Source organism: Pteropus vampyrus, unplaced genomic scaffold (assembly GCF_000151845.1).
Source record: "Pteropus vampyrus isolate Shadow unplaced genomic scaffold, Pvam_2.0 Scaffold15, whole genome shotgun sequence".
Taxonomy (NCBI): domain Eukaryota; kingdom Metazoa; phylum Chordata; class Mammalia; order Chiroptera; family Pteropodidae; genus Pteropus; species Pteropus vampyrus.
The window spans coordinates 12,329,787-12,355,008 of record NW_011888796.1 but is presented as its reverse complement, the minus strand read 5'-3'; the positions used below and the strand labels follow the sequence as shown (position 1 = coordinate 12,355,008).

Below are 25,222 nucleotides of genomic sequence, written 5' to 3'. Positions count from 1 at the left end.
AATGAGATATACGCTGTATATGTAAAATATATTTTTAAATATACAAATATATTTAAATATATTTTTAAATATACAAATATATTTAAATGATGTTTCTTGAGAAATAGAAATTCTTAATTTTAATATAATCAAATTTATCTATGATTATAGTTATTTTTTTTGTATCTTAGGAAGATACTCTCCTATATTTTTGCTAATACTTTTAAAAGTCCTGGCATTCACTGTGGCCAAGACATGGAAACAGCTGAAATGTTCTTCAATAGATGATTGGATAAAGATGTGATACATATATACAATGGAATATTACTAAGCCATAAAAAAGAAGAAATACTGCCATTTGTGACAACATGGATAGATCTTGAGATTATCATGCTAAGTGAAATAAAACAGACAGAAAAAGTTGAGAACCATATGATTTCACTTATATATGGGTCATAAAACTGAAAGCAACAAACACACATGACAAACAAACAGAGACTCATGGACACAAACAGCAGATTAGTGGTTATCAGAGGAAAGTTGGGGATAAAAAGGGGTACAAGGAGTCAAATATATGGTGATGGAAGGAAATTTAACTGGGTAGTGAACACACAATGCAATATAGATATGACATGTTATTGTACACTTGAAACCTATGTAATTTTATTAACCGATGTTTCTCCAATAATTTTGATTAAAAAAAATTCCTGGAGTTCATATATTATGTCTTTGATCCATCTAGAGTGTGACGTAGGGATTGCTTATACTCCCTCTCACTTAGGATAACCAGTTATCAAGCACCATTTATGGAACAGGTTATCCTTCACCAATGATCTGTAATGCCAGTTCTGTCATAGACCAGGTTTCCAAACTAAGCACAGGTTTAGGGAGTCTCTAGTCTAGTGCACTGGCCTATCCTTGTGCCAATACTAAACTGTCTTAACTGCAAAAGTTAATAATAGGTCTAGCTATCTACTAGAATTTACCTCCCCTTCTTCCTCTTGATCTGTATCTAGGCTATTTTGGGGCTTTTGCTCTTCCATAATAATTTTAGAATCAGCTTGTCAAGTTTCATGAAAAACTCTATTGGGATTTTGATTGGAATTACATGGAATCTATAAATCAGTTTAGGAGAGTTAACATCTCTAGGATACTAAATTATCTAATCTAAGAAAATTAACTTGTATTTAATATCTACTAACAATTTTTTCATTTTTAATATAAATATACATATTTTATTATATTTATTTCTAGGAACTTTTTTTTAATGCTATTTCTAATTGTGCTGGTATACAGAAATATAATTAGTTTTATATATAGATCTTCTATTTCAGAACCTTGATAAACTGTCTTATTAATTCTAATTATTTTTCTGTAGATTCTTCCGGATATTCTGTGTTAAACTGCAGGACACTTAGTAGTGTCCACCAAGAACTGGAAAATTGGTTGGTATGGGGCAAATTCCTTCCAACCCCCACATTTGGTGTCAGAATTGTTTAGAATAGAGAGAAATGGTGGTGTTTTTCCTTTAATTTCATTCACTCAGCATAATGCTTTTTAAGATTTTATAACAGTTGTATAAACCTAATAGAAAATTACAAACTTATGGGTTTTATTAATTGTTAGTTTATCCACATTGCCTACATTCTGGAGCAGCTTATTTGGGTGAATGAGAAAAGCCCCCAAAATTGTGAAAGATGGTATATTTACACTAAAACTTTATATATGAACTGTTGCTGCTAAGAAGACTTTTTTGGTCACTAGTTTTTTGTTGTTTGTTTGTTTTTTTTACTCATTATAACTTTTGATGCTATTTTGGTTTATAAACTATAGCTGATATTCCTAACCGACTATGAGACAGAATTGCAGACCTGGAAGAATCCTTGGAAATCATCCAGGGAGTCAGTCTGGCAAAGTGATGAATAAGGGCTCTGGCATCGTACGGACCTGGACTATGCCTGCTATTCTTAGTAAATTCAACTTTTACTAAGTTTCAGTTTTTTTAACAGTAAAATAGAGAAAATAAAGCAGGTATTTCATAGATTTGTGAGAAAATTAATGAGGTACTACATGTAAAATGAACTAGAGAGTGTCAGGCATACAGTAAAGGCTCCACAAATGGCAGCTGCTATTACATCTAGAAAGACTCTCTCATTTTTCAGATTATGTAAATAACTTAAACATTCTATTTTAATGGTTTTACTACTGAAAGAATACAACTTTGTTTAAGAAACACATATTTTGGCTAACAGCTCTTTAAGAAAGGAAACAAAAATGATTTTACTTAAACGAATACATTATACAATTTCTCTACATTAAATTATAATTCACCAGCTCAGGGAGTGCAGGAATAACAACTAAAGAAAACAAAAAACCTGATATTTTATCTTCCAAATATAGGGAAGGCAAATTATTAGAAAGAAAATGTAAGCTCATAGGAATTGTGATAACACTTTTAAAAGTACTGACAAGTTACTTTTCTGTTAAAAACTTTAGAAAAGGTTTTGTTCCCTCCACATACCCCCTAATCCAGAGTACACGCATGAAAACTGTGCTATATGTGAAATCTATGGTCCAAATCTGTGGTCCAAAACGACAGAGTTCGATACATGGGTTTTATTTTCTTAAATAATCCAGAAGAGTGAATATATCTCAAGACAGCCAAACGAAAGACCTTTTGTTCCCAACAAGTATCATTTTGTTGTCATTAGCTAAATCATTTAATTTTTAAACAAAATGTACCTCCATCAAGAGTAAGTTTTGACCGCCACTCAACAGGCAGAAATTCAACATGCGTTGCATAGTTGGAAAAATGCCTTTCTTCTATTTTTCTAGCAGCCTCTCTCATCCTAAAAAAATAAAAACAAAAGAGAACTTTATCAGAGTAACTTCACATGTTTTTATATAGTATAAAATGTCTTTAATTATAACATTTCCACTTGCTTATAACTTCATCCATTATGTTTCTATGAACAGTACACAATGCAATAGTTAGCAATATTAAGACACTTTCATTTCGAAGTATATTTGGTCCATGCCAAATGGTCCTTCATATTTGGTCCTGTCCAAAATGCCCATGCTTAAAAAAAATGTTGCTGGGTTTAAACAGCCCATAACATTTATCTATACTTTTGGTTTACGGGATTAATACATAAAAGATACTCTCATGTTTTATTGGTCCAGTAACAGTGTTATGGTTGTATTACCAATAATAATCCTTTTGCCTTGGTAGCCTAGCTGGTCATGGCACATGGGTTGGTGTAGGCCAAAAGGCTCCATGGATGTTTTGGGCAGGACCAAATGTCTGCTAATCTCATGAATAGCACCACCACAGTCAAGATACAGACTAATTCTATCATGCCCCCATACTCCATCATGCCTTCCCTTTATAGTAGCAACTTTTCCCCATAATTCTTTAAAGCAAATCCCAGACATCACATAATTTCATCTGTAGTTTAGTATATGTTTCTAAAATTTAAGGAAAATATAACCTATTCAGTACTATTATACCAAAAAAATTAATAATTCTTTAATTTCTGCAAATATATAGTTCAGTGGTCCCTTTCCCCCAGTTAGATTATAAATGTTAGTTTATAATAATATTGAAACTATTTTTTTACACTTGTTTGAATTGAGCTCCAAATATAGTCCATGCATGGTAATTGGTAGATGTGTCCCTTAAGTGTCTTATTCTATAGGTTCCTCTCTTTTTAGCTTTGTAATTTTTTTTTCATCCTGTAGAGTTTCTCAGAGTCTAATTTTTAATGACTGTATCTCCATGGTGTTATTTAACATGTTCTTTGTCCCCTATCTCCTGTAATCTGCTAGTAAGATATAGGGGTTTTATCAGATTCAAGTTCTACTGTTTTGGCAAGACTACTATGCCATAGGTAAATATATGCAGTTTATTCTCTTTTTTGGTGACGCTAGCAGTTATGATGATCACTGAAGATCCATTAGGTTATAATGGTTGCAAAAAGGTGCTTAAATGTCATTACCTCTTATACTTCTAAAAAGAGAAATTTCCTCACATCAAGTATTTGGCTGCTTTGTGGTACAACCAAATAGTTTCTGAGAAAAGGCAAGCTAAATGGATAATTCTTCCCTTTTATTAACAATCTTCAAAATTACTGAGTTGCTAGGTATTATGTTTTTTGACATCATTACTAACTCATAGATTTAAAAATATCTGAAGTGTTTAAACCCACTGTAACTATTATCCTTACTGATGCTCAAATTGTTCTTTCTTTGGTCAGTGAGTCTCTTCAAGTTGGCTTCTGCGTATTTTTGACACAACCTCACTGGCTGTGTTTCTTTTTAAACAGTTCATTGGCTTTGAGTATATTCACAGAGTTATACAACCATCACTATCTAATTTCAGGACACTTTCATCACCCCCAAAAGAAACACCATACACATAGCAGTCGCTTCCCATACTTCTTCCCCCCAAGCCTTGGCAACCATGAACCTACTTTCTGTCTCTATGGATTTGCCTCTTATGGATATTTCATATAAATGGAATCATACAATATGTGGCCTTTTGTGTCTGGCTTCTTTCATTTAGCATACTGTTTTAAGATTCAACCATGTTGTACCATGAATCAGTACTTCGTTGTTTTTTCATGATTAAATAATATTCCATTGTATGAATATGTCATTTTGTTTATCCATTCATCAGCTGATGGACATTCAGATTGTTTCCATTTTGGGGGCTGTTATGAATAATGCTGCTATGAATATTCTTTAACAAGTTTTTGTGTAGATGTTTTCGATTTTCTTGGCTATAGATCTACAGGTGGAATGGCTATGCTACTTCTACATTTAACTTTTGAGGACATGTCAAACTATTTTCTAAAGCAGCTGTACTATTTTACAATCCCATCAAGCAACATATGAGGGTTATATTTCCACAACCTTGCTAAAACCTGCTGTTTTCCATCTTTTTGATGAGTCATCCCAGGGGGTATGAAGTGGTATCTCTTTGTGGGTTTGAATTGCATCTTCCTATTGACTAATGATATTGAGCATCTTTTAATTTGCTTATGAGCCATTCGTATATTTTATTTGGACAAATGTTTATTTAAATCCTTTACCCATTTAAAAAATTGGGTTATTTCTTTTTTACTGTTGAATTGTTAGAGTTCTTTATATATCCTAGATGCTAGATCCTTATCAAATATTTAATTTGCAATCTACCATTCTGTAGATTGTCTTCACCGTCTTGATAGTATCCTGTGAAGAACATAGTTTTAAATCTTGACAAAGTCCCAAATATGTTTTTTCTTTCATGGTTTCTACTTTTGATGTCATATCTCAGAAACCACTGCCTATTCCAAGTCATGAAGATTTACTCCTACGTTTTAACAGTTTTATGTTTTAGCTCTTTTATTTAGGTCTTTGATTGATTTTGAATTTCTGTAAATGGTGTGAGGTAGGGGTTTAACTTGATTCTTTTGCATGTGAATATCCAGGTGTCCCAGCTAAAATTTACTAAAAGGCTATTCTTTCCTCATTGAATTGTTTTGGTACTCTTGACGAAAATCAGTTGAACTCTCAATTCTACTCTATTGATCTATGTTTATCTGCACACCAGCCAGTACCACAATGTCTTGATTACTGTAGTTCTGCAGCAAGTTAAGAAACTGGGAAATGTTAGTTTTCCATCTTTGTTCTTTTTCAAAATAGTTTGGCTATTCTGTGTTCCTTGCATTTCCATGAAAATTTTAGGATCAGATTGTCAATCTGTGCAAAAAAGACAGGTGGGATTTTAATAGGGAGTGTGGTGAATTTGTAGATCGATTTGGGAAATACTATTATCTTAACAACATTAAGTCTTCTAATCCACAATCATGGGTCTTTTCCATTAATTTAGGTCTTCTTTACTTTCTTTCAATGGCATATAATAGTTTTCAGTGTGCAAATCTTGCACTTCTTTTGTTAAACTTATTCCTAAGTATTTTATTCTCTTTGATGCTACAGTAAGTGGAAATGCTTTCTTAATTTTCAGATTGTTCATTGCTAGTGTCTATAGAATGTTGGCTTTTGTATATTGATCTTGTATCCTGTAACTTTGCTGAGATCATTAGCCCTAAGTGTGTGTGTGTGTGTATTCCTTAGAATTTTCTGTTTATAAGATCATGTCAGCTGTAAGCAAAATAGTTTTATATTTTCCTTTCTAATCTGAATGTCTTTTATTTCTTTTTCTTACCTAATTGTCCTGGCTGAAACCAATATTCAATTGTTGCACAGAAGCAGTGGGAGAAGACACCTTTGCTTTGTTCCTGATCTTGAGAGAAAGCTCTCAGTCTTTTGTAGCTAAACTATAATTTTAGCTGTGGGCTTGCCCTCTGTCAAGTTGAGGAAATTCCCTTCTATTTATAGTTTCTTGAGTGCTTTCATTGTGAAAGTGTGATAGATTTTTCTGCATCAAGACCATATTTTTTTTTCCTTTTTTGTTCTATTACTACAGTATAGTATCCTTGATTGATTCTTTTAAATATTGAAGCAACCTTGTATTCTTGGGATAAATCTCACTTGGTCATAGTGTATAATCTTCTTTATATGTTGCTGTAGCCAGTTTTGTTGAGGATTTTTGTGTCCATAAGTAGTATTGATTTTTATTCATAGGAATATTGGTCTATAGCTTTTTCCCCCCTTATGATGTCTTTATCTCATTTTAATATCAGGGTAACACCTGCTAAACAGGTAAGTTGGGAAGTCTTCTTCCTTCTATTTTTTGGAGAATTTATGAAGAATTGGTGCTAATTTTTCTTTTAATGTTTTGTAGAATTCACAATGAAGCCATCTGGTCTTAGGCTTTTTTTTTGGAAGGAAGTTTTACTTGTTAGAGGTTGATTTGGATTTTCTACTACTTCTTACTGATTACCATATATCAGTTTGGTTGTTTGTGTCTTTCTGGAATTTGTCCATTTTATCTAGGTCATCTAATCTGTTGGCATAGAATTGTGCATAGTATTCCATTTAATCCTTTTGATTTCTGTAAGGTCAGTAGTAATGGCCTCTTTCATTCCTAATTTTAGTAATTCGAATCTTCTCTTTTTATTCTTGGTCAGTCTTAACTAAAGGTTTCTCACTTTTGTGGATGTTTTCAAAGAACAGAAATAAGCAGAGATCTTCCTCATTGTTTTAAAACTTCATAGTTTTCCATTATATAAACAGCTGTAGTTTATCAACCAGTCTCTTACTGTTAAACATTTGGGTAGTTTCCTACTGCAATTAATAGCCTTGTGCATACAACTTTCTGTATTTTTGCTTATATTATCCTTGATTCAGAAGTAAGTTTGCTGGGCCAAAGAATAAATGCATATATAATTTTGATAGATATTACAACATTCTCTCTCCTTCATTGCTTTCTACCAGCAGTATGAGAATGCCTGTTATCTATAGCCTGGCCAAAAGAGTATACTGTCAAATTTTTGGTTTTAGATAATCTAATAGTTAAGAAATGACATCTTAATGTAATTTTAATATATATTTTATGAGCATGGTTGATCATTTCTTTTCCTGGGAAATGGCTGTCACATCTTTAACCCTGTAAGGTAGTCAGACATTTTCCTCTTTATTTTTAGAAGTTCTTTATACATTAAGAATACTAACAGTTTATCTGTGATATAAAGTGCACATGTTTTCTCTCAGTTTGTCTCATTTTATTGCCATATGGCTTTTTTGGGATGATATAATATTTATCTATATTTTTTCTTACTGTTTCTGGATCAAGTCATTGGATAGCTTTTTCTACTCCTAAGGGTATACAAGAATTCAAACTCCCCTCAACTCTACCTTTTAAATCCATAGTACTTGTATGGTTTCATTTCTAATGTTTAAATGTGATCCAACTGAAATTTATCTTAGTGTGAGAAATGGACCCAATTTTATTTTTATCCATATGGTTATCTAGTTAACCCAATATTGTTTGTTAAAAAGTCTATCTTTCTCCATTTCTTATATATTTAATATAATACAGTTGACCCTTGAACAATACAGGTTTGAACTCAGCTCCACTTATATGCAGATGTTTTATAATTAATCACAGTTCAAACCTGTGTTGTTCAAAGGTCTACTGGAGATTGGGAACCTTCATATGTGGATGGTTGACTGTAGTTAAATGTGGATTTTTGACTGCAAGGGAGGTCAGAACTCCTAATCCCATGTTGTTCAAGGGTCAACTGTATTATATTAAATATATAAGAAATGGAGAAAGATAGACTTTTTAACATTAAAATTTTGATTATATATTTTGATTATATATCCCTAAAGTTGCCATTTTAAAAGTTCTATGTACATTCTAGATTGTTATAAAGTAAATCGCTTCCCTTATCATCATAAAGATACTAGCCAAAACTTTAGACTTGAGGGCAGAATCTATTTTAATACCCACATAGTCTAAAAGTTCCTTTTTTTTTTTTTTATATAGCAGATACTCAAGTAATGGTTACAGACACATTTTATAAGTTTGTCATCTTTTCAAATGTTCAGTTTTAAAAGGTATCAGTGTATACAAGAAAGAATCTATTTTAAGATTCTAATATTATTTTACTCGTTTGATGGCTATACAGTTCTCATATATTTCATTATGATATAATAGTTATGACATGGTGTGTGTTGCCATCTGAATTTACCAAAAAAAAAAAAAAAAAAAATTTACCAAAAAAAAAAAAAAAAAAAGTTCATTTAAATTAGTGATTCTCAACCATGGGTAATTTTTTCCTCCAGGAGACACTTGGCAATGTCTGGAGATATTTTTTTGGTTGTCACAATTAGGGATTCTGTTTGCATATAGTGGGTAGAGGTCAGGGATGCTGCTGCTAAATATCTTACAGTGCATAGATCAGCCACCCATAACAGAGAATTATATGGTCAAAAATGTTAACAGTGATGATGTTGAGGAACCCATTTTGACTTACAAACTAAGAAACACTACATTTGCTTAAAATACTGTCCTTTTATACACAAAACTTACACAATCCTACACTCTAAGAATCACTATCATAGTTCTCAAGTGGTTACACATGTAGACATTGATTTTGGCAAAAAGGTATGTCGACTAAATCATTTGGTTGTAATCATCTGGAGTGATTCTTAAAAATAGAAGAAGAAGGAAAGGAAAGATGAAAGGAGATAGTGAGGACTGGAGTTTGGATTCTACAGTAGTTGGGGAATGTATTCATCCAAGAACTCACATGGCTGTATTTTTGATAATTCTTCCTTGGTCCATCTTCTGCCCAATGCCATGGACAACAAATACAATATGAGTAGTCTGTGATGGCTTGTCTTCTAATGTGGCTTCTTCTACATAACCTCTATGAAGTCTGGTCCCACTACTTGATGCTGTAGACAAAATATAATTCTAAGTTCACTATTTATTCCAGAAACAGCATTTTCACAATATATTTAAAAAAGAAGAAAAGGAAATAGTATAAAAAAATTCTGCTGGGTTGGGAAGGGATAAAATTTGTAAGATGATGTTATTGATTGGCTCTGATATAAAGTGTTAAATTGGACAGGACACCAATTTAACACTTTATATCAGAGTGGTTTAACCAAAGCCAGAAACCATTAAAAAAAAAAAAAAACAAAAAAAGGGAAGGAAGGAAGGAAAGAAGAACAAATTGAGTACATAAAAATTTTAAACTTTGACAAAAAGTACCGTAAAACAAAAATAAAAGATGACAACTGGGAAAAATTTTACAAAATATGACGTACCATAAGTTAATTACCTGAATATACAAAGAGAGCTTACCAAAGAGTGAAAACACAACCATTCGAATAGCAAAATGGGCTAACAATATAAGGTAATTCACAAAGCAAATACAATTGACTATTAAAAATATAAAGATATTCAAGGATATCTCTTATCAAAGAAATTAAAATAAAAATGGATAATAAAAAAATTATATCGGACTTAACAGAAAATTTTTTTAAATTTATTTTTTGACATTGCTCTCACATCTTCCATTCAGTCTTTTCTTTCTTTCAGTCAAACTTCTTTAAAGAGCTGTCTATTAACCCTGCTTCCATTTCTTCATCTTGTACATAAGTTCATTACATGCCAATCTGGCTTCTGTCCCATCAATCGATCTAAGTCACCAATGACTTAATTTCACTAAATCCAATGGAAAATTTTCAGTCTCCATTTTCTTTGATACTATGTTTCAATGGCTATGTTTTATTTTCACACAACTGTCTCTGGTTTGATTGCTCTTATGCTTTTTGAAGTATAAAAGATATTTATTATTCCTATCAGATCATTCTAAATATTTAATATTCACTGATGAATGCATGTCAACTCAACCACCTTAATAAAAGTTTCACCTAGCAGACCAGTAACTATCACTAAATTTAATACATATTTAAAATATACTAAAAATAGAACTTGAATAGTCTATTCTGAACATAAGAGAAAAATTGAGATTCTCCAAATTTTGACAAACAATAGTAATATTTAACAATTACCTTTAGAAAATCCTAGTTTTTGGGTAACTGTTCTTGCAATCTTAGATGTTGTTGCGTCACTATAAAGATATACTTCATCCACACTGTGCCAGTCCACATGGTTTCGACTCAACTTGAAACTATGAACAGCTGTTGCAAAAAGAAAAACTAATTTTTAAGGTCTCCAAGACTAACTTTATTTGCGTGAAAAATTATAATACACAGGTTTCTGAATCGATGTTCAAACTCGGTTAAGTAAAAAAACTATTTCATTGAAACACGCACTGAGGTGAAGCAAGTAATGGCTAGAACTTTATAAAAGATCAACCATGTTATAAGGAATGGCAAGGTGTTAGAACAACATGGAATAACTGGCTTAAGGGCCATAATTTTAACATCTAACACAGAGTTAATACATTTTGATGATTAAAGAATGTCTTTCAAGGTGATATGACCATTCTTCAGGTTTAAGAGATATACATCTTTATGAAAGTCCTAAATAGTTTTGACAGAGAAACTTAAATTCCATTTCTTCTGTTGATTTTATTTTTGGATCTGTGAAAATTTCACTCAGTACAAAACAAAAACAAGTCTCAGAGGGGGAAAAAAGTTTACCTTTAAACTAAGAAGAGAATAATCTACTTCATTAGACTATAAAGTATTTTTGGAATGGATTATTATAGCCAATTATCGCTCGATATTGCTCACCATAACAGAAATCCAAAGATGAAAGATGTTTTAATAAGAAATCAAATAATTTTTTCTAATATTATGTTCAAATCAGTATGATTATTGCACTTCTGTAACAGAGGTATGCTTGGTGAAAATGAGCTCTAAAAAGAAAAAAAAATCAAACCTATATACTCCAGAAATACATAAGCTCTGTGAGGCAAGGACTATGTATTGATAATTTCAAATCACTAGCACCAAACACAGTTTCCTGGCACAGTGCCTGACACGATCACAAATTTAGTAATGCTTGTGACAGCAATGGATCAAAAAAATTGTCATATCATGTCCACCAATTTGTAATTTGATAATTCTTATGAAGAACTTAAACTTTTCCTCTCTATCTCTGATATAGAGGTAAGAAAAATTCACATACCCATCTTCATAAAACCAAGGCACTTTCAAATCATTATGCTTGATTTTATTTCTTAAAATCCTCTTTAAGCAAAATATTATCTCCCATTATATATAAAGACACAGAAGTACAGAAAGATTAAATGACTTGACACAGAGCTTGTTACTGGCAGAGTCTAACTCTTCTGATTTGAAGATGGGTTGAAAATAACCTCAAGTTAGACAAGAAAGGATAATATATAGCCTTGGTCAAGATCTAAGATCCTAAGACATTTTTTATGAAAATCTATTTCTTACTAGAGTACATAGAAAAGTAAATCCTTTCCAGGAAAATGTACTTATTAGTTATGTTACAAATGTGATTTCAAAAATTTATGAAAAACCAATTTATATTTTACTCACCTGCCAGGACACATTACTAACACTGAATACAAGACAAGATACAATTAACATAACAAACAATATCTTCTGTTCCAAAGAAAACGTACAAACTCAGCTTTTTAAATAAAAGAACTTTTCATAAATTAAAATCTTTTGCATAAATTTAACAATTATTTGCTTTTCTATGTTCAATCCAATTCAATACGTTAAGCCTTTTTATGTAATGTTTCTAAACCACATTTTTGTTAAAATACTTTTGAATAACATATGGTTAAAACACTGAAACTACAAGATCAAGATATTAAGAGAACAGTGTTAAGCCAACATTTCAGTCCTCCTTAAATAATCCACATACTGTCTTGAAGTATAACATCTTACTACTGGTAAACATCCCATTACTGGACTATACACATCATTTACAAATGTTTATGCCATTTATAATTAAGTAACACAAAAATAAAATAGCACAATGGATACCTTTCTATGCTTTAAACACTAATACTAATAATTTCTATGCTTTAAATACAACTGAATGCTCTAACTACAACTAAATACTATAAGCCAGGAATATAACTACATGGAGAAATAAAACTACAATTACTGTACCTTGGGAACGCTTTCGTTTAAGACCTGCTGCATCTGTACTCTCCTTAAATCCTCTCCATTTGAACAGAGAAGGGAGGGAGAAGGGAGGGAGGTGGTAGACAACTAAGGAAGCAAAAAAACTGAGCTTCAAAGTAAATTTTAAATGAGGTTTGCTACTTTGCCTTTTTGTTGTAATAACTTTAAAAAATGAGTTGTATTTGACAAACATTATTCTAAATGCTTTATTTATACAATTTCTAATTTAAAATCAGTGAAGCAAAACATTAATGTTTATCAAATATATGCTCTACTTTTACTGAAAAAAAGGCAAATGATATCTAAATTTGTCAAAGACAAGTATGCAATCACCATTTTTAACGTTTTTGCGTAGATAGAATAAAAAAATAGAACATGGCATTTTTATATGTGCATGAGATTTATAAACCCCATCTTTACAATACTAAGGTTATTTACTCTCACCAAATTTGTGACAATGACATAGCCAACAGCTGATGTGCAATGCAATAAATAACCTTTTAAATACTGAATGCAGCTTTCCTGAGAATATACCACAGTATACATTCCACTAGATGCTTTCCATTACTGAAGTATCATGGAGCATTCTCACAGAAACAAAATATCTTTTGCACAACTCTGTTCAAGTTATTAAAAGACTTTTAAAAATGAAACTTTAAAATCAAATTGGAAGCTCTACCTTTATTATTAATGATACAATAATGAAAGATTTAATAGTGACAGAATAATAAAAAAAGGTCATTAGTAAAAATATATGCTGTGACATCTTGTAAGCATGGAACAGACAATACTGAGTAAAGCTAGACAGACTTGATATTTGGCAAATCAGTAGATAACCTTAAGTCAACATTTTTCCTGTCGAATATTGCCAGTTATGCATCAATAAATTTCTTTATATATTTAAGCAAGCAATTGTTTTAAAATTCACTTGATCTTGAACCTTACAAATCAGTTTCTTAACAGTTCAGTAAATGAACTACAGGACTTTTATGATTTAGTTCAAATTTGTTCTAATACGTTTGATTTTCATCTTCACTCTCTTCTAATTAATGTAACAAAGGTTAAATACCGCTCAAATATGAAAATATTTAATTCTTGTTGTATAGTATTAGACATATAAAAATCTGCTGTATATACGGATAAAGTATACTTAAAGATTTGTGCAAACAAGGTAACAGAGAAATGCTACAAGGCACCTAATAACTATGTAAAACTATACGAAATTAAATGGCTATAAAAAAACTATAGACTAGGATTAAAAACTGGGTTGTAACATAAGCACTATAAAAACATTTCATTGTCACAGAGGGATGGAAAATGACAACTGAAACAATTTTCCTCACTGAAAATGTTTCCTCGTTCATGTGCCTTCTGGTCAGTTACTGAGTAGATGTACCACTTGCAAGAAACATTTTTAAACAAAGATTTTATTAGGGAAAAGCTAACATATCCAAGTAGATCAAAACGGCCTAAATTTGAGACTTTGTTACTCGAAGAAACAAAATGTAGATTTTCTAAATCTACTAGTAAAACTAAGGGGAACCAATTCCATATTTGCTAAAAGAGAACTAATGGGAAACATATGGAACACTGGACCACACTTTAAAACTATGCAAGTGCTTTCAGAAAGCTGGTCAAAATATAAAAACAAAAGGCTTTCCTTTCTAAAGCATAGAAAAATTCAGAGATTAAAAAACCCCAAACACCCCAATATACTAAAAACAGAAAAGCATGTTTATTTAAAACATTTTTACAAAATTAAATATACATGGTTCTTTACTTTCTTGTCAAATTTAATTCTCATTTTCACTCGAAAGTCATTTGCTCTATTTGTTACAACATCTTGTTAGCATAGTTAGAACTTAATTTCTTCAACCCAAAGCACAGAATTAGGTGGACCACCGTAAGTTTAGTAGAAACAAAAAGGGCTTACTATCACTCCAAACTGGGATCAATGTTTAAGGAAATTCAAGTGCCAGTAAGCATTACTTTTTTTTTCTAAAATAAAGTTTTAGTTAGGAATTCTTATGTAGTGTTAGCAAAAGTATGCATAAACTCAAAATACAATTGAAAATGCTAAATTATTAAGATGCTAATGCTTAATAAATTTTTAATATATACTAAAGTCTTACAGAGCAATGAAAATGACTTAAAGTTCTAAAATATAGTATTTTCAATAAATATTCTTACTATAATTCATCTCTTAAAGAAACTTTCTTCAACATATAATTCTAAAAGCAAGAGAGTATCCAAAACAGGGTTGTGGATGACATACTGAACCTTAGAATGGAATAAACCAATAACTTTTCCTTTTAGGTAGTCTGGATAAACTGAACTTTAGAGGTAGGCTTTCACATCTCAAATCTGTCAACTATAATGAGTGAACTTCTGGCAATCTTCTTGGATCTCAGAGAAATTAAGTTAGATAAATTTATAAAAATTAAATAATAGCTAAAAGCTAGAAGGTAACAATCCTCTAATCCTTCTCCCTGCTTCTCTCCTGCCCCAGGCTTTTTGATGTCTAAAATTCTATAATGACAGTTTGGGATATCTTTGCCCAGCAATAGTGATAGAAATATGCACTTTACATGCCAAATAGCTAAAAGTTGTAAATCCTTACAGATTTACCAGCACCTGTGCTGTCATAGCACTCAATCAGCTTGAACAGTAAAAAGTCCATTTTTTAACTTTCAACACATCTGTGACATTTCTATTAACAGTGTGACTCATGTAGACAGCATATATTTGGGTCCTTTATTCCTAACAAATTTGTCAATCTCTGCCTTTTAATGGGAGTGTTAGTTCACTTACACGTATTTACTGTAGTTCTCGACGTGAATGAATTTAGGTCTACCATTTCCCATTTATTTTTTCTTGGTCTTATCTGTATTTTGTTTGTTTCTCCTTTCTCGGTTTCTTCTGAGTTAATTAAATATTTTTTACTATTTTAATTCCTCTAATATTAAAATTTTAGACTAACAGAAAGTTGTAAAAATAGTATAGAGTTAATATATATCTTTCATCCAGCTTCCCCTAATGTTAGCATAATTATAATACAACTGTCAAAACTAAGAAATTAACATTAGTACAATACTATCAACTAAAATATAGACTTTATTCAGATTTCTCCAGTTTTCTTACTAATATTATTTTGTTTTAGGATCCAACCCGGGTACACTGCTGTCATGTTTCCTTAGTCTCCTTCAAACTGTGACAAATTCCACAATCTTTCCTTGTCTTTCATGACCTTGACACTTAAAAAAAAATCCAGCTTTATTAATGTATATAAGACAAATATTTAACTATTTAAAGTGTACATTGTGGTGATGAGGTACTTATATGTTGTGAAAGGATTCTCCCCATCTAGTTAATTATGACCTTGACACCTTTGAAGAGTTCTGGTTAGTTATATTGTACACTGTTCCTCAATTTGAATTTATCTGATGTTTTCTCATAATTGGATTGAGATTACGCATTTTTTAGCTAGAGTGAGATGCAAGACTAACCTTTTTAGTCCAACTGTTTTTTACTAATTCCTGCTTGGATAGATAAATTATAAAATGAGTGAAACACTAATCTAGTGGTAGGTTGAAGTGTTTACAAAATTACTTATTTGAAGGCCTGATTTTATCTGTACGATTTATCTCCAGTGAAACTCTACGCTTTCATTAGATAGACTACTAGATAAATGTCTCCTAGCCTAGGAGGTGGGGTGGTAAGAGAATTTTTATTTTAACTCTCAGAGAAAGTAAAATTTAGATTAAAGTATCTAAATCACAAATCTTAATTTGTATTTCTAAAAAAGTTATGCTAAACTTTCATCAGTCTATTTAAATCAAATGTGTACTTTGAGTTTAGTAGAAAAATTAATAAAGAGAAAATACAAAATATATCCAATTTACTCGTGGCAACAACTATTGTAATCAAAACACAGATAAGGTCAGAAAGAAAAGGAATTAGTATTTTATTTTAATGTTCTTCAAGGCAAGAGCTCTGTTTACTTTCTTAGAAATTCTCCAGAGCACTTAATAAGAGTTACTAAATATAATATTTTAAAGTGTTTTTAATTATTAAATGGGATTTTCCCAGAAGGCCTCAGATGAATAACTCCACTGTACTGTAATCAGCAACTCTATTCCAAATCTCTTTTCAAAATGTATAATATTCAATGTCTACTGTGTTATCTTATATTTACTCTTTGTAACTATTCTCATCTGCAGGCTCTGTCTTCCTCAATAAGTTTTAAACACCTTGAGGATAGAAACCCTATCAATTTCTTTCACAAAAGTGCCTAGCATGGTACTATCTGCACGTGAAAGTACTCAAGATCTTCTGACATATAATATGAAGAGTCAAAACTTTATCATATATATATGACAAAAGTGAGGTGGAAAAGGTATTTCTCCCCCTCAGTTTAACGCAATACAAAATTTTAGAAACTTGGAAGTGAGAAGCAAAATAATCAAAAGATTGTGATTTTTTTTTTATCTTTGTAGTTGCAATAAATTTGAGTTATTTTTCCAACAATGGTAGCTTTTTGAACAGCAAATGTTCTTTCCTTAAGACCAGTGATCATTTTCAAATGTACTACCAAATTTCCCAAAATCTTCAAAATCAAATGTCTCAACTTAACATATAAATGTATATTTTACATAATACCGAATAACAAATAAAATGGTTAGAAATTTGATAACTATATACTGAATTGAACTTATAATCTTTGTTAATAATAAAACATGCTGATGCTTTACCTATATGCTGTAGTATATTTAAAAAAATCAATTTTTCATCTGATGAACCGCAAAGAAACATCATTTTGAAAGATTAGAACACAAAAATGTAATAGTTTAACACTTGTTCTGTTATTATTAACCAGAATTTTACTACTCAGTGTATATCCTTAAAGCTAGCAAAAAATATAATATCCTAGACTGATACTCTAGAATTGATACACACACTCAAAGTCATAATGAAAATCTACTCACACGAATAAACTATGTTCTTTCAGACTTATTTAAATGACTGGCTCATAAAATTAGAGCATTTTGAAAGAAAACAAATATTCTGCTACATTTAACATTTTAGTAGGGAATAGAAGAGAGCACATGAAATTCTAATTTTTATTTTAATAGAAACAAGATTCTAAGTAGGTGAGATCTAGAAATGAAACAGTTTGCTGATTAACTTCTACAGGATGAATTACCAAGTGGGAAAAAAAAATGCTTTGAACACAGTATGAAAAGGGGGAACAATTTAATTATATTTTTACTATTCATATTCATCCTTGTTCTCCTCCAAGCTTTTTTTTTTTGTAATGTGTTAATAGTAAAGAATTTGGGTAGGTAAACTAGATTTGTTAAGATAAACTGCCATTTTTTGAGGCAAGACGTAAGGAAAATTAACAGAAAGGAAAAATCCAGAATTCGGTCTTCTCCAATAGCAGTGAAATTATAATAAAAAGTTCAGTCCTTAAAATACTATGAAGTAGGCTTTTGTGTTCATTTTGGTATAAATCAGGAGAGGCTACAAAATACTTCAGTCACTAATAAAAGATCACAGATATATAAAATTTACTATATGTGCCATAACTAAGTATTGTCTCTATGGCAATCTACAGGAATGCAGATATAGCTCTTCTCTGTAGATACTGAACTGCTCTTTACATGTTGATATGTAAGAACCTTGAGCTTGGATTTTACACTGAAATAATGATATATTTGACTACAGATCAGGAAAATGAAATATTTAAAATTCATAGAGTCTACGGCCATGCTACTCTGAAAAAGCCCGATCCCATCTGATCTCAGAAGCTAAGCAGGGTTGGGCCCGTTAGTACTTGGATGGGAGATCACCTAGAAGACCAGGTGCTGTAGACATAAAAAATACAAAATAAGGGATTGTAAACTGACAAGGTCCTTGTAATCTGTGAGGTCAACCAAGGATTGCCTCGCCTAAAAATAAAAAATAAATAAATAAAATTTCTAGTGTTGGTATCTGGCACATAATGGACAACTATTATTATACATATTTGTTAGATTTATTGCTGATTTATTCGGAAGCCACAACTTTCCTCAGTTATGTAGACTTTTAATCAACTAGATACAAAAGACATTTTAATTTGGTATAAGCTAAACTACACAGTTTCTTTGCTTGTGTGTGTGCGTATATGTGTGTGTTCAGAGAGAGATAAGAGAGTAAAGAATAGGAGAGAGAAAAGACTTAGGATGTTACTAACAATAAGAAAAAAATAAGTACATTTAAAGCTTATTGTTTTGCCATTAATTATGAAAACAATTACTTTCAACCACAAAATTCATTTCTTCCAAGATGCAGTCTGTGAATTACTTGACTACTCGATCAATATTGAGTTTTTCTGCTTTAGAAATAGGGGAAGGAAAAAAATTACTCAATTCACTAGATTTAGTAGGGCTTGCCAAGAAACCTCCCAAATAAAGGCAAGTATGAATGAAGAAATGCTTTTAGAAAAAAAAAAAAATCGAGAGAAATCTAAAAATGCTAATCCACCTGTACTGTTATACTCACCAGAATAGTTGATCCCACTGCCTGCAGTAAATGAACAATAGAAGTATTTTTAACTTTACTACATGTTTGAATTTTATTCAAGAGCAGACACATAACAAAACACAGTAATCGTGGCTATTATATAAGTATTTTGAACTACTGTAAACATATTCAAATGCTGAATAAGGAAATGTAAGAACTAGATTGTTTAAAATTAAAAGATGATACGGTTATCAATATAGAAACATCTAAGAGATATTTACGCAAAGGAAATTAAAGTTTTTTTTTAAACTTCAGAAAAAGAAACAACCTTAAAATATTAACAAAACTGCTCTTTTGATATGACAAGGAATTTTTTTTATAAGTTCAATTTTCTTTGATAACTGAAAATAACTGAAATGGATAAATTCAGAGAACCCATTATAATAATTTGTCATTTACAGTAAATCATGTTAGCTAATGTCTTGCTATTGAACATACATACTAAGTAAAATAAAAGATAGTTCAGAAATTCAGTTTTAAAATTTTAAACAATTATCAAATGTTTAAAATAATGAGAAATTTTATAAATTCTAACACTCTTAAATTACTATGTCAAACTTAGGAACCACTCTAAACTTTATTAACAACTTACTTGGTTTACATATTAAATGTATTAATTGGTCTTACCGTCTTTTCCATCTACAGATTTTGACACTTCAAGATCAAAACTTTCCTGCATCTGCTGACCTCTAAAACATTTGAGATGTTCTTGCTCAATTAAATTACTTTCTTCTTCTTCTAGAGGCTGCCAAGTACCATCGATAAACCACTGTCCACGCATTACTGGTATTTTATCGGCCTCTAAAAGAAATCACAGAATCATACATTTTAAGATCTAACCTCCCAGAAAAAGACATGGTAACTACACTTTCACTTCTTGCTACTGCTATGGCAAAAACAGATTTTCATGACTCAAAAGAATCTTTTAAAGTTTCAAATTTCAGATTTTAAGCCATAGGATATAATTTTTTTTCAGCATATTATTTTACTTGTACTAAATATTACAAATAATTATTTTGGCATCAGAAAGGTATGACCAAGGCCCTGAGTAACCAAAATTAGTAAGCTAAGGGATTAAGACAAGTTTCATGCAAGACTCTGCTGATAGTTCCAATGTCTTAGAAAATATTGATATAAACCCTCAGAGTAGTTTAGCAATAGTGTGTAATAATAGGGTATTATATGCACTTTTTAGGGCAGTCTTGGAGTTTCCCAGTTAGTACACAGGAATAACTAAAACCTTTGATTATAGTAATCAAATGATTATTTCTTACCTATTTTAGAAAAAAAATTGAGAAAAATTTTCTTGAATAAATACTTCTTTGATTAAACACTGTTTCTATAAACCCAAGGCTTACAGTTGCAATTTGTTTGCTTGTTTGTTTGTTTATTTATTGAAACAAATGACTGTCAGCTAAGGCATCTTGAATCCTTCAAAAATTTTAAAAACCAAAACAAAAATAAAATTGAAATAACAAAGTCCTAAAAATAAAGAGCAATATGAAATGAATGAACTGAATTATGTAGAGCTGGTGATTTAATCACATAGAGAAATTATTTCAAGTGGATTTAAAACGTGGTAATTTGTACATACATATTAGGATATAGCCCATTGACGAAAATATTACAAATATAGCTTAAACCTTCTGCAGTATCTACGCTGTTATAATTGTTAATAATTAGAATAATATCAGTATTGTTAATTTAAAACTGTAGGTTAAGATGAACATATTAATTTTGTTACTATCATTAGGACCCTAGATTTCTATTCTAGTATAAGAAAAAGAGATATAAATATAAAAATCAAAGAAAACTGCATAATTTTAAATTTTGATTAGAAATGTCAATATGAACTAATGACTCATGTTTTCTTCTAAAAATGTCCTAAGCTCTGTCCACTGTTAAAGCCTAGAAACAAAGACCAACCAGTTTAAGTGAGCACTCCTGACGTAAAGACTGTGATCTCTTATCATTTCCCACTACAAGAACCAAGAGTCCTTGAAGAAATGCCTAATTCCCGTTTTGGGACAGGAAATTTACTAGATGGCCTTGAAACATCTTATTGTACAAGATTTGTACAGCGATGTATTCAAAATCTATTATGTGTTTCTATTTCTTCTTGCATTATCCTATACTGTTGACTCTGGAACAACATGGGTTTGAACTCCATGGGTCCACTTATACGTGGACTTTTTTCAATAAATGTATTTTCCCTTCTTTGTGATTTTCTTGACACTTTTTTTCTCTAGCTTATTCTATTGTAAGAATACAGTATGTAATACATATGATATACAAAATGTTAACTTTTTGTTATTGGTGTAAGGCTTCTGGTCAACAGCAGGCTATTAGCAGCTAAATTTTGGGAGAGTCAAAATTACACATAGATTTTTGACTGTGCAGGGGGTTGGTTACCCTAACCCTTGCGTAACCTGAGTTGTCCAAGGGTAACTGCATTCTGCTATAGCAATTCTGCTACATTTAGGTTTTGCTAAGTTATTCGGTACTTACATACTGAAAGATAACTTCATTGTGAATTATGGCTTTTAACATTAAAATGTATACTCTGATGTGTTTAATGATTTTTTGCCCAGGTTCTACTTTGTCCATTGAGATGCTTTCTTATTGTTTCCATTTGCCTGTGATGTTTTTGTATATCCTTTTTTTTCACCTTAAGAATCACTGTGTTTAAATGTGTCTCCTGTACACAGTAAAGAACTGGGTTTTTCTTTATAAAGCCATTTGAAAATCTTTTTAATAGGTGAGTTAAGCCTATTAAGTTTATGGATATGATCAATATGTTTGAATTCCGTATTCTATAATTACCATTTTTATTATTCACATTTACCCGTTTTCTTTCTCTAGTTGGTATCTGGCCTTTTAAAAACTTTCTTTTGGTATTCAGGAAGATTTGCATTTTTTTGTTTCAGTGGTTACCTTTGATACTTATTTGTGTGTTTATGTGTGCGTTTATGTGTGAGTATGCATGTATTTTTGAGTTTCCTAAATGTTTTTGCTTACTTAACCTTTTGCGATCTGGTCTGTTCATTTTAAGTGGTGTCGTATAACTCCCACTTATTACTTATACAATAGGGAATGATGTATTCTATTTATCTCTTTCTCTCTCCACTCATTTATTTTTAGTTTCATTCTTTCTACTTTGTCAGAACATATAACAATTATACCTATGACCCACCACTGTTTTAGTCTTGGAGCTACAATTAAATATATTAAATTCTCATTAAATATTTCCTAAATCCTTTCATGTTCAAAATTGTTTTGTCCATAGCTCTGATAATTGAACGACAGATTGGCTAGCTTGAACCTTGTGTCCTTGAGTTCTCAAAACTGTTGCTGTACTGTAGTCTTCCTTTGTATGTTGTTCTTGAGAAGTATGATGTACATTTAATTTTTTTAATGTCAACTTTTTTTTCCCTCCTATGAGATCCAGAAAAAAATGTCTTTAAAATTTAATAGTTTACTAGTCTTTAAGATCTAGTAGTTTATATCTCAGAGTACATTGTTCTGGATCATCCTGTCCAAGATAGGCCCTTTTAATATGTACATTTCAGTTTTCTCCCTAATTTCTCAAAAGTTTCTCTTGGGTTATGGTTTAAAAATTAGTTCTGTTTCACTGATTTTTCTTCTTCAGGGACTCTATGTATGTTGGGTCTTCCTTTGCCTGTAGTGCACTTCAAACACTTTCTCTCTGAAGCTTTTTACTTTTTTCTGCATCTCATTTTTATTCTTTTGGTCATTTTCCTTCCTTTCATCAATGCTCCTTATATCAATGCTCCTATTTAGTATGTCCACAAGTTTAAGGATATTTCATTTGGTTGAAGTGTTATAATAGAGTTTCTCTTTGTTTTGTGTTTGCTTTTTGGGGAAGAATTCTTATCAGTGAAAAATGCATTCACATTTTTTGTATTCCTTTGTGTGTATGTGTTCCAATATAGCTTTATTTATAAAAACAGACAGCAGGCCTGATTTGGCCCATGGCCCCACAGACTGACAACTCCTGACCTAGAATAAAAAGTTGTATATGATATTATAAATGCCAACATCTAGGAGACAAACCCCTATTCATCCTTTAACATTTTATTGTTTATAATAATATATTTTTCAATTAAAGTGGGCATATAATATTATATTAGTCTCAGGTGTACAACATAGTAATTGGATATTTAATTCATTCTGTATTCCTTTTAAAATAGCTTTGTATGGCATTTGATTGATTTCTATTCCTGAGCATTTTATAGATAGAGTTCTTGGTTCAAGAGTGTCTGCTTCTGCAGATTAGGAAGAGCAGGTGCTTTAATGGATGACGTTGTGATGGTAGTAGGGATGGGCAGGTGGGTGGACATCAGGCTGGTGTGCCTTGCTTCTCACTCATTTCTCTAAGACACTTAAATTTCTCTTTCCTTCTTTCTTCTCACTGGCATGGCTCCAAGGGGCACCATTCTTTTTCTATCTTTGCTCACAAGAGCATGTCTCTCTGATGCTGCTACTTCTGGTCCCTCTCAGTTTCACATGTACATATTTTCCCAATTGTGTAGGGGAAATTTTCTTTTTGAGGGTAACTTTATGCTTCATTTTAATAACCGATCTCCTCTTTTCTTTTTCACTGTCTCTTAAGCCTCTCCTTTCCCCTACTCTCCAGACTCAGCAACAAGAGCTGCTGTAATTTGTTGTTTCTTTATTTATAAGTAATTTAATATTCATGGTATTGTCCATCTTGTAGTAATGCTGGAAGTATGAGTTAGGTATGGTTTGTGTGAGTGTGTGTGTGTGTGAGAGAGAGAGAGAGAGAGAGTGCGTGTGTGTGTGTGTGTGTGTGTGTGTGTGTGTGTGGTCCTTTTTGGTCTTATGGCTTTTTGGGAGGATGCATGGAGAAACTGAAATTTAGACAGTGGCCATTATCTTCCAGAACCAAAGGCTCATCTCGTTTAATCTTAATAGTAATCTTAAAAGATGACTGTAATTATCCCAGTTTTATAAACGAGTAAGCTGAGTCTTAGTGAAACTAAGCAACTTGCCCAAAGGCACATATCTAAGTAATATGAGAACCAAGATTCCAACCAAAGTTTGACTCCAAAGTTCATTCAAGGTCTTCTTACATATTCTCAAATAGGAAAGTCCCTTTTTACTTTTTAACCCTCTCTCCCCAAGAAATACAGGCTATTTAGTTGTGTTGGAATTTAAAAATAATTTAAGAAATTGTATATTGTCATTCTAATATGAGACTTACAAACCAGAGCCAACCATGCATATTTGTAAAAGAAGATGTGTGTGTGTGTATGTGTGTGTGTGTGTGTGTGTATATATAAATATTTATATATATAAATATATATAATTTTTTTTTACATCAATATTTGTAGTAGCAAAAAGCTGCAAGCCACCTAAGTGTCCACAGAGGAAAACAAAGTGTGGTATATTCACGTAATGGAACACTCGTGTATACAGTGAAAACAAATAGCTAAAATTACATGTCAGCATAGATAAATCTCAAAAACCTAACCTGAACCAGAAAGCAAACTGCAGAAGGATACAAACAGAATAGCACTATTTATACAAAGTGGAAAACAAACAAATGAAGAGTGCCAATGGCCATAATAATCTAAAAAATGCATGGGAATAAACAGCAAATTTAGGAGGGCGGTTATTTCTAGATTAAAGAAAGGGAAAAGGGTCACAGAAGATATTTTGATTATATCTGTACTGTTAATTTCTTAAGCTAAGTGAGCGGGTATACTGATTGTTGGTTATACTATCTAGACATTTTATATATTTGAGATATTTCATAATAAAAGCAATAATTAAAAATAATAAACTGAGTTCTTAGAAGGTGGGTGATAAGATAAAAACATGTAAAAAAGAATGATATTTAATTAGTAAATGAAATGAAAGGTAGCAAATTAGGAACTATATATGAAAATGCTGCCTTCCATTTGAATGCCTGAACATGTGCTCATTCACTAGATGGGAACTATAATCTGGAGGAATAATGTAGGACAAAAATAAATCATTGTCTTAATCATCATTTAGCCTGGCTACCGTATTACAATAGAAAAATTGAGTTAGTAGTTACCAACCATACAAAATTCTATCTTATAAAAGAAATATCTATTCCTTAAACTATTCATTT

The 25,222-nt window shown here is 31.3% G+C and overlaps 1 protein-coding gene and 1 pseudogene across 4 annotated transcripts in view; one reads left to right on the top strand and one right to left on the bottom strand.

The window, feature by feature from the left end:
- DDHD1 (DDHD domain containing 1) overlaps positions 1-25,222 on the bottom strand; it is a 77,221-nt gene that overhangs the window by 33,965 nt on the left and 18,034 nt on the right. For 2 of the 4 annotated variants that reach the window (XM_023527238.1, XM_023527239.1), the window contains exons 2-6: positions 19,708-19,881; positions 12,502-12,603; positions 10,453-10,581; positions 9,180-9,327; positions 2,722-2,828 (exon numbers count right to left, since the gene is read on the bottom strand). In XM_023527238.1, the coding sequence (XP_023383006.1) occupies positions 2,722-2,828; positions 9,180-9,327; positions 10,453-10,581; positions 12,502-12,603; positions 19,708-19,881 (660 nt within the window). The remainder of the gene's footprint in view (positions 1-2,721; positions 2,829-9,179; positions 9,328-10,452; positions 10,582-12,501; positions 12,604-19,707; positions 19,882-25,222) is intronic. The other 2 variants (XM_011385373.2, XM_011385371.2) reach the window with 1 other exon arrangement.
- Positions 18,276-18,392, top strand: LOC111735841 (annotated as a pseudogene).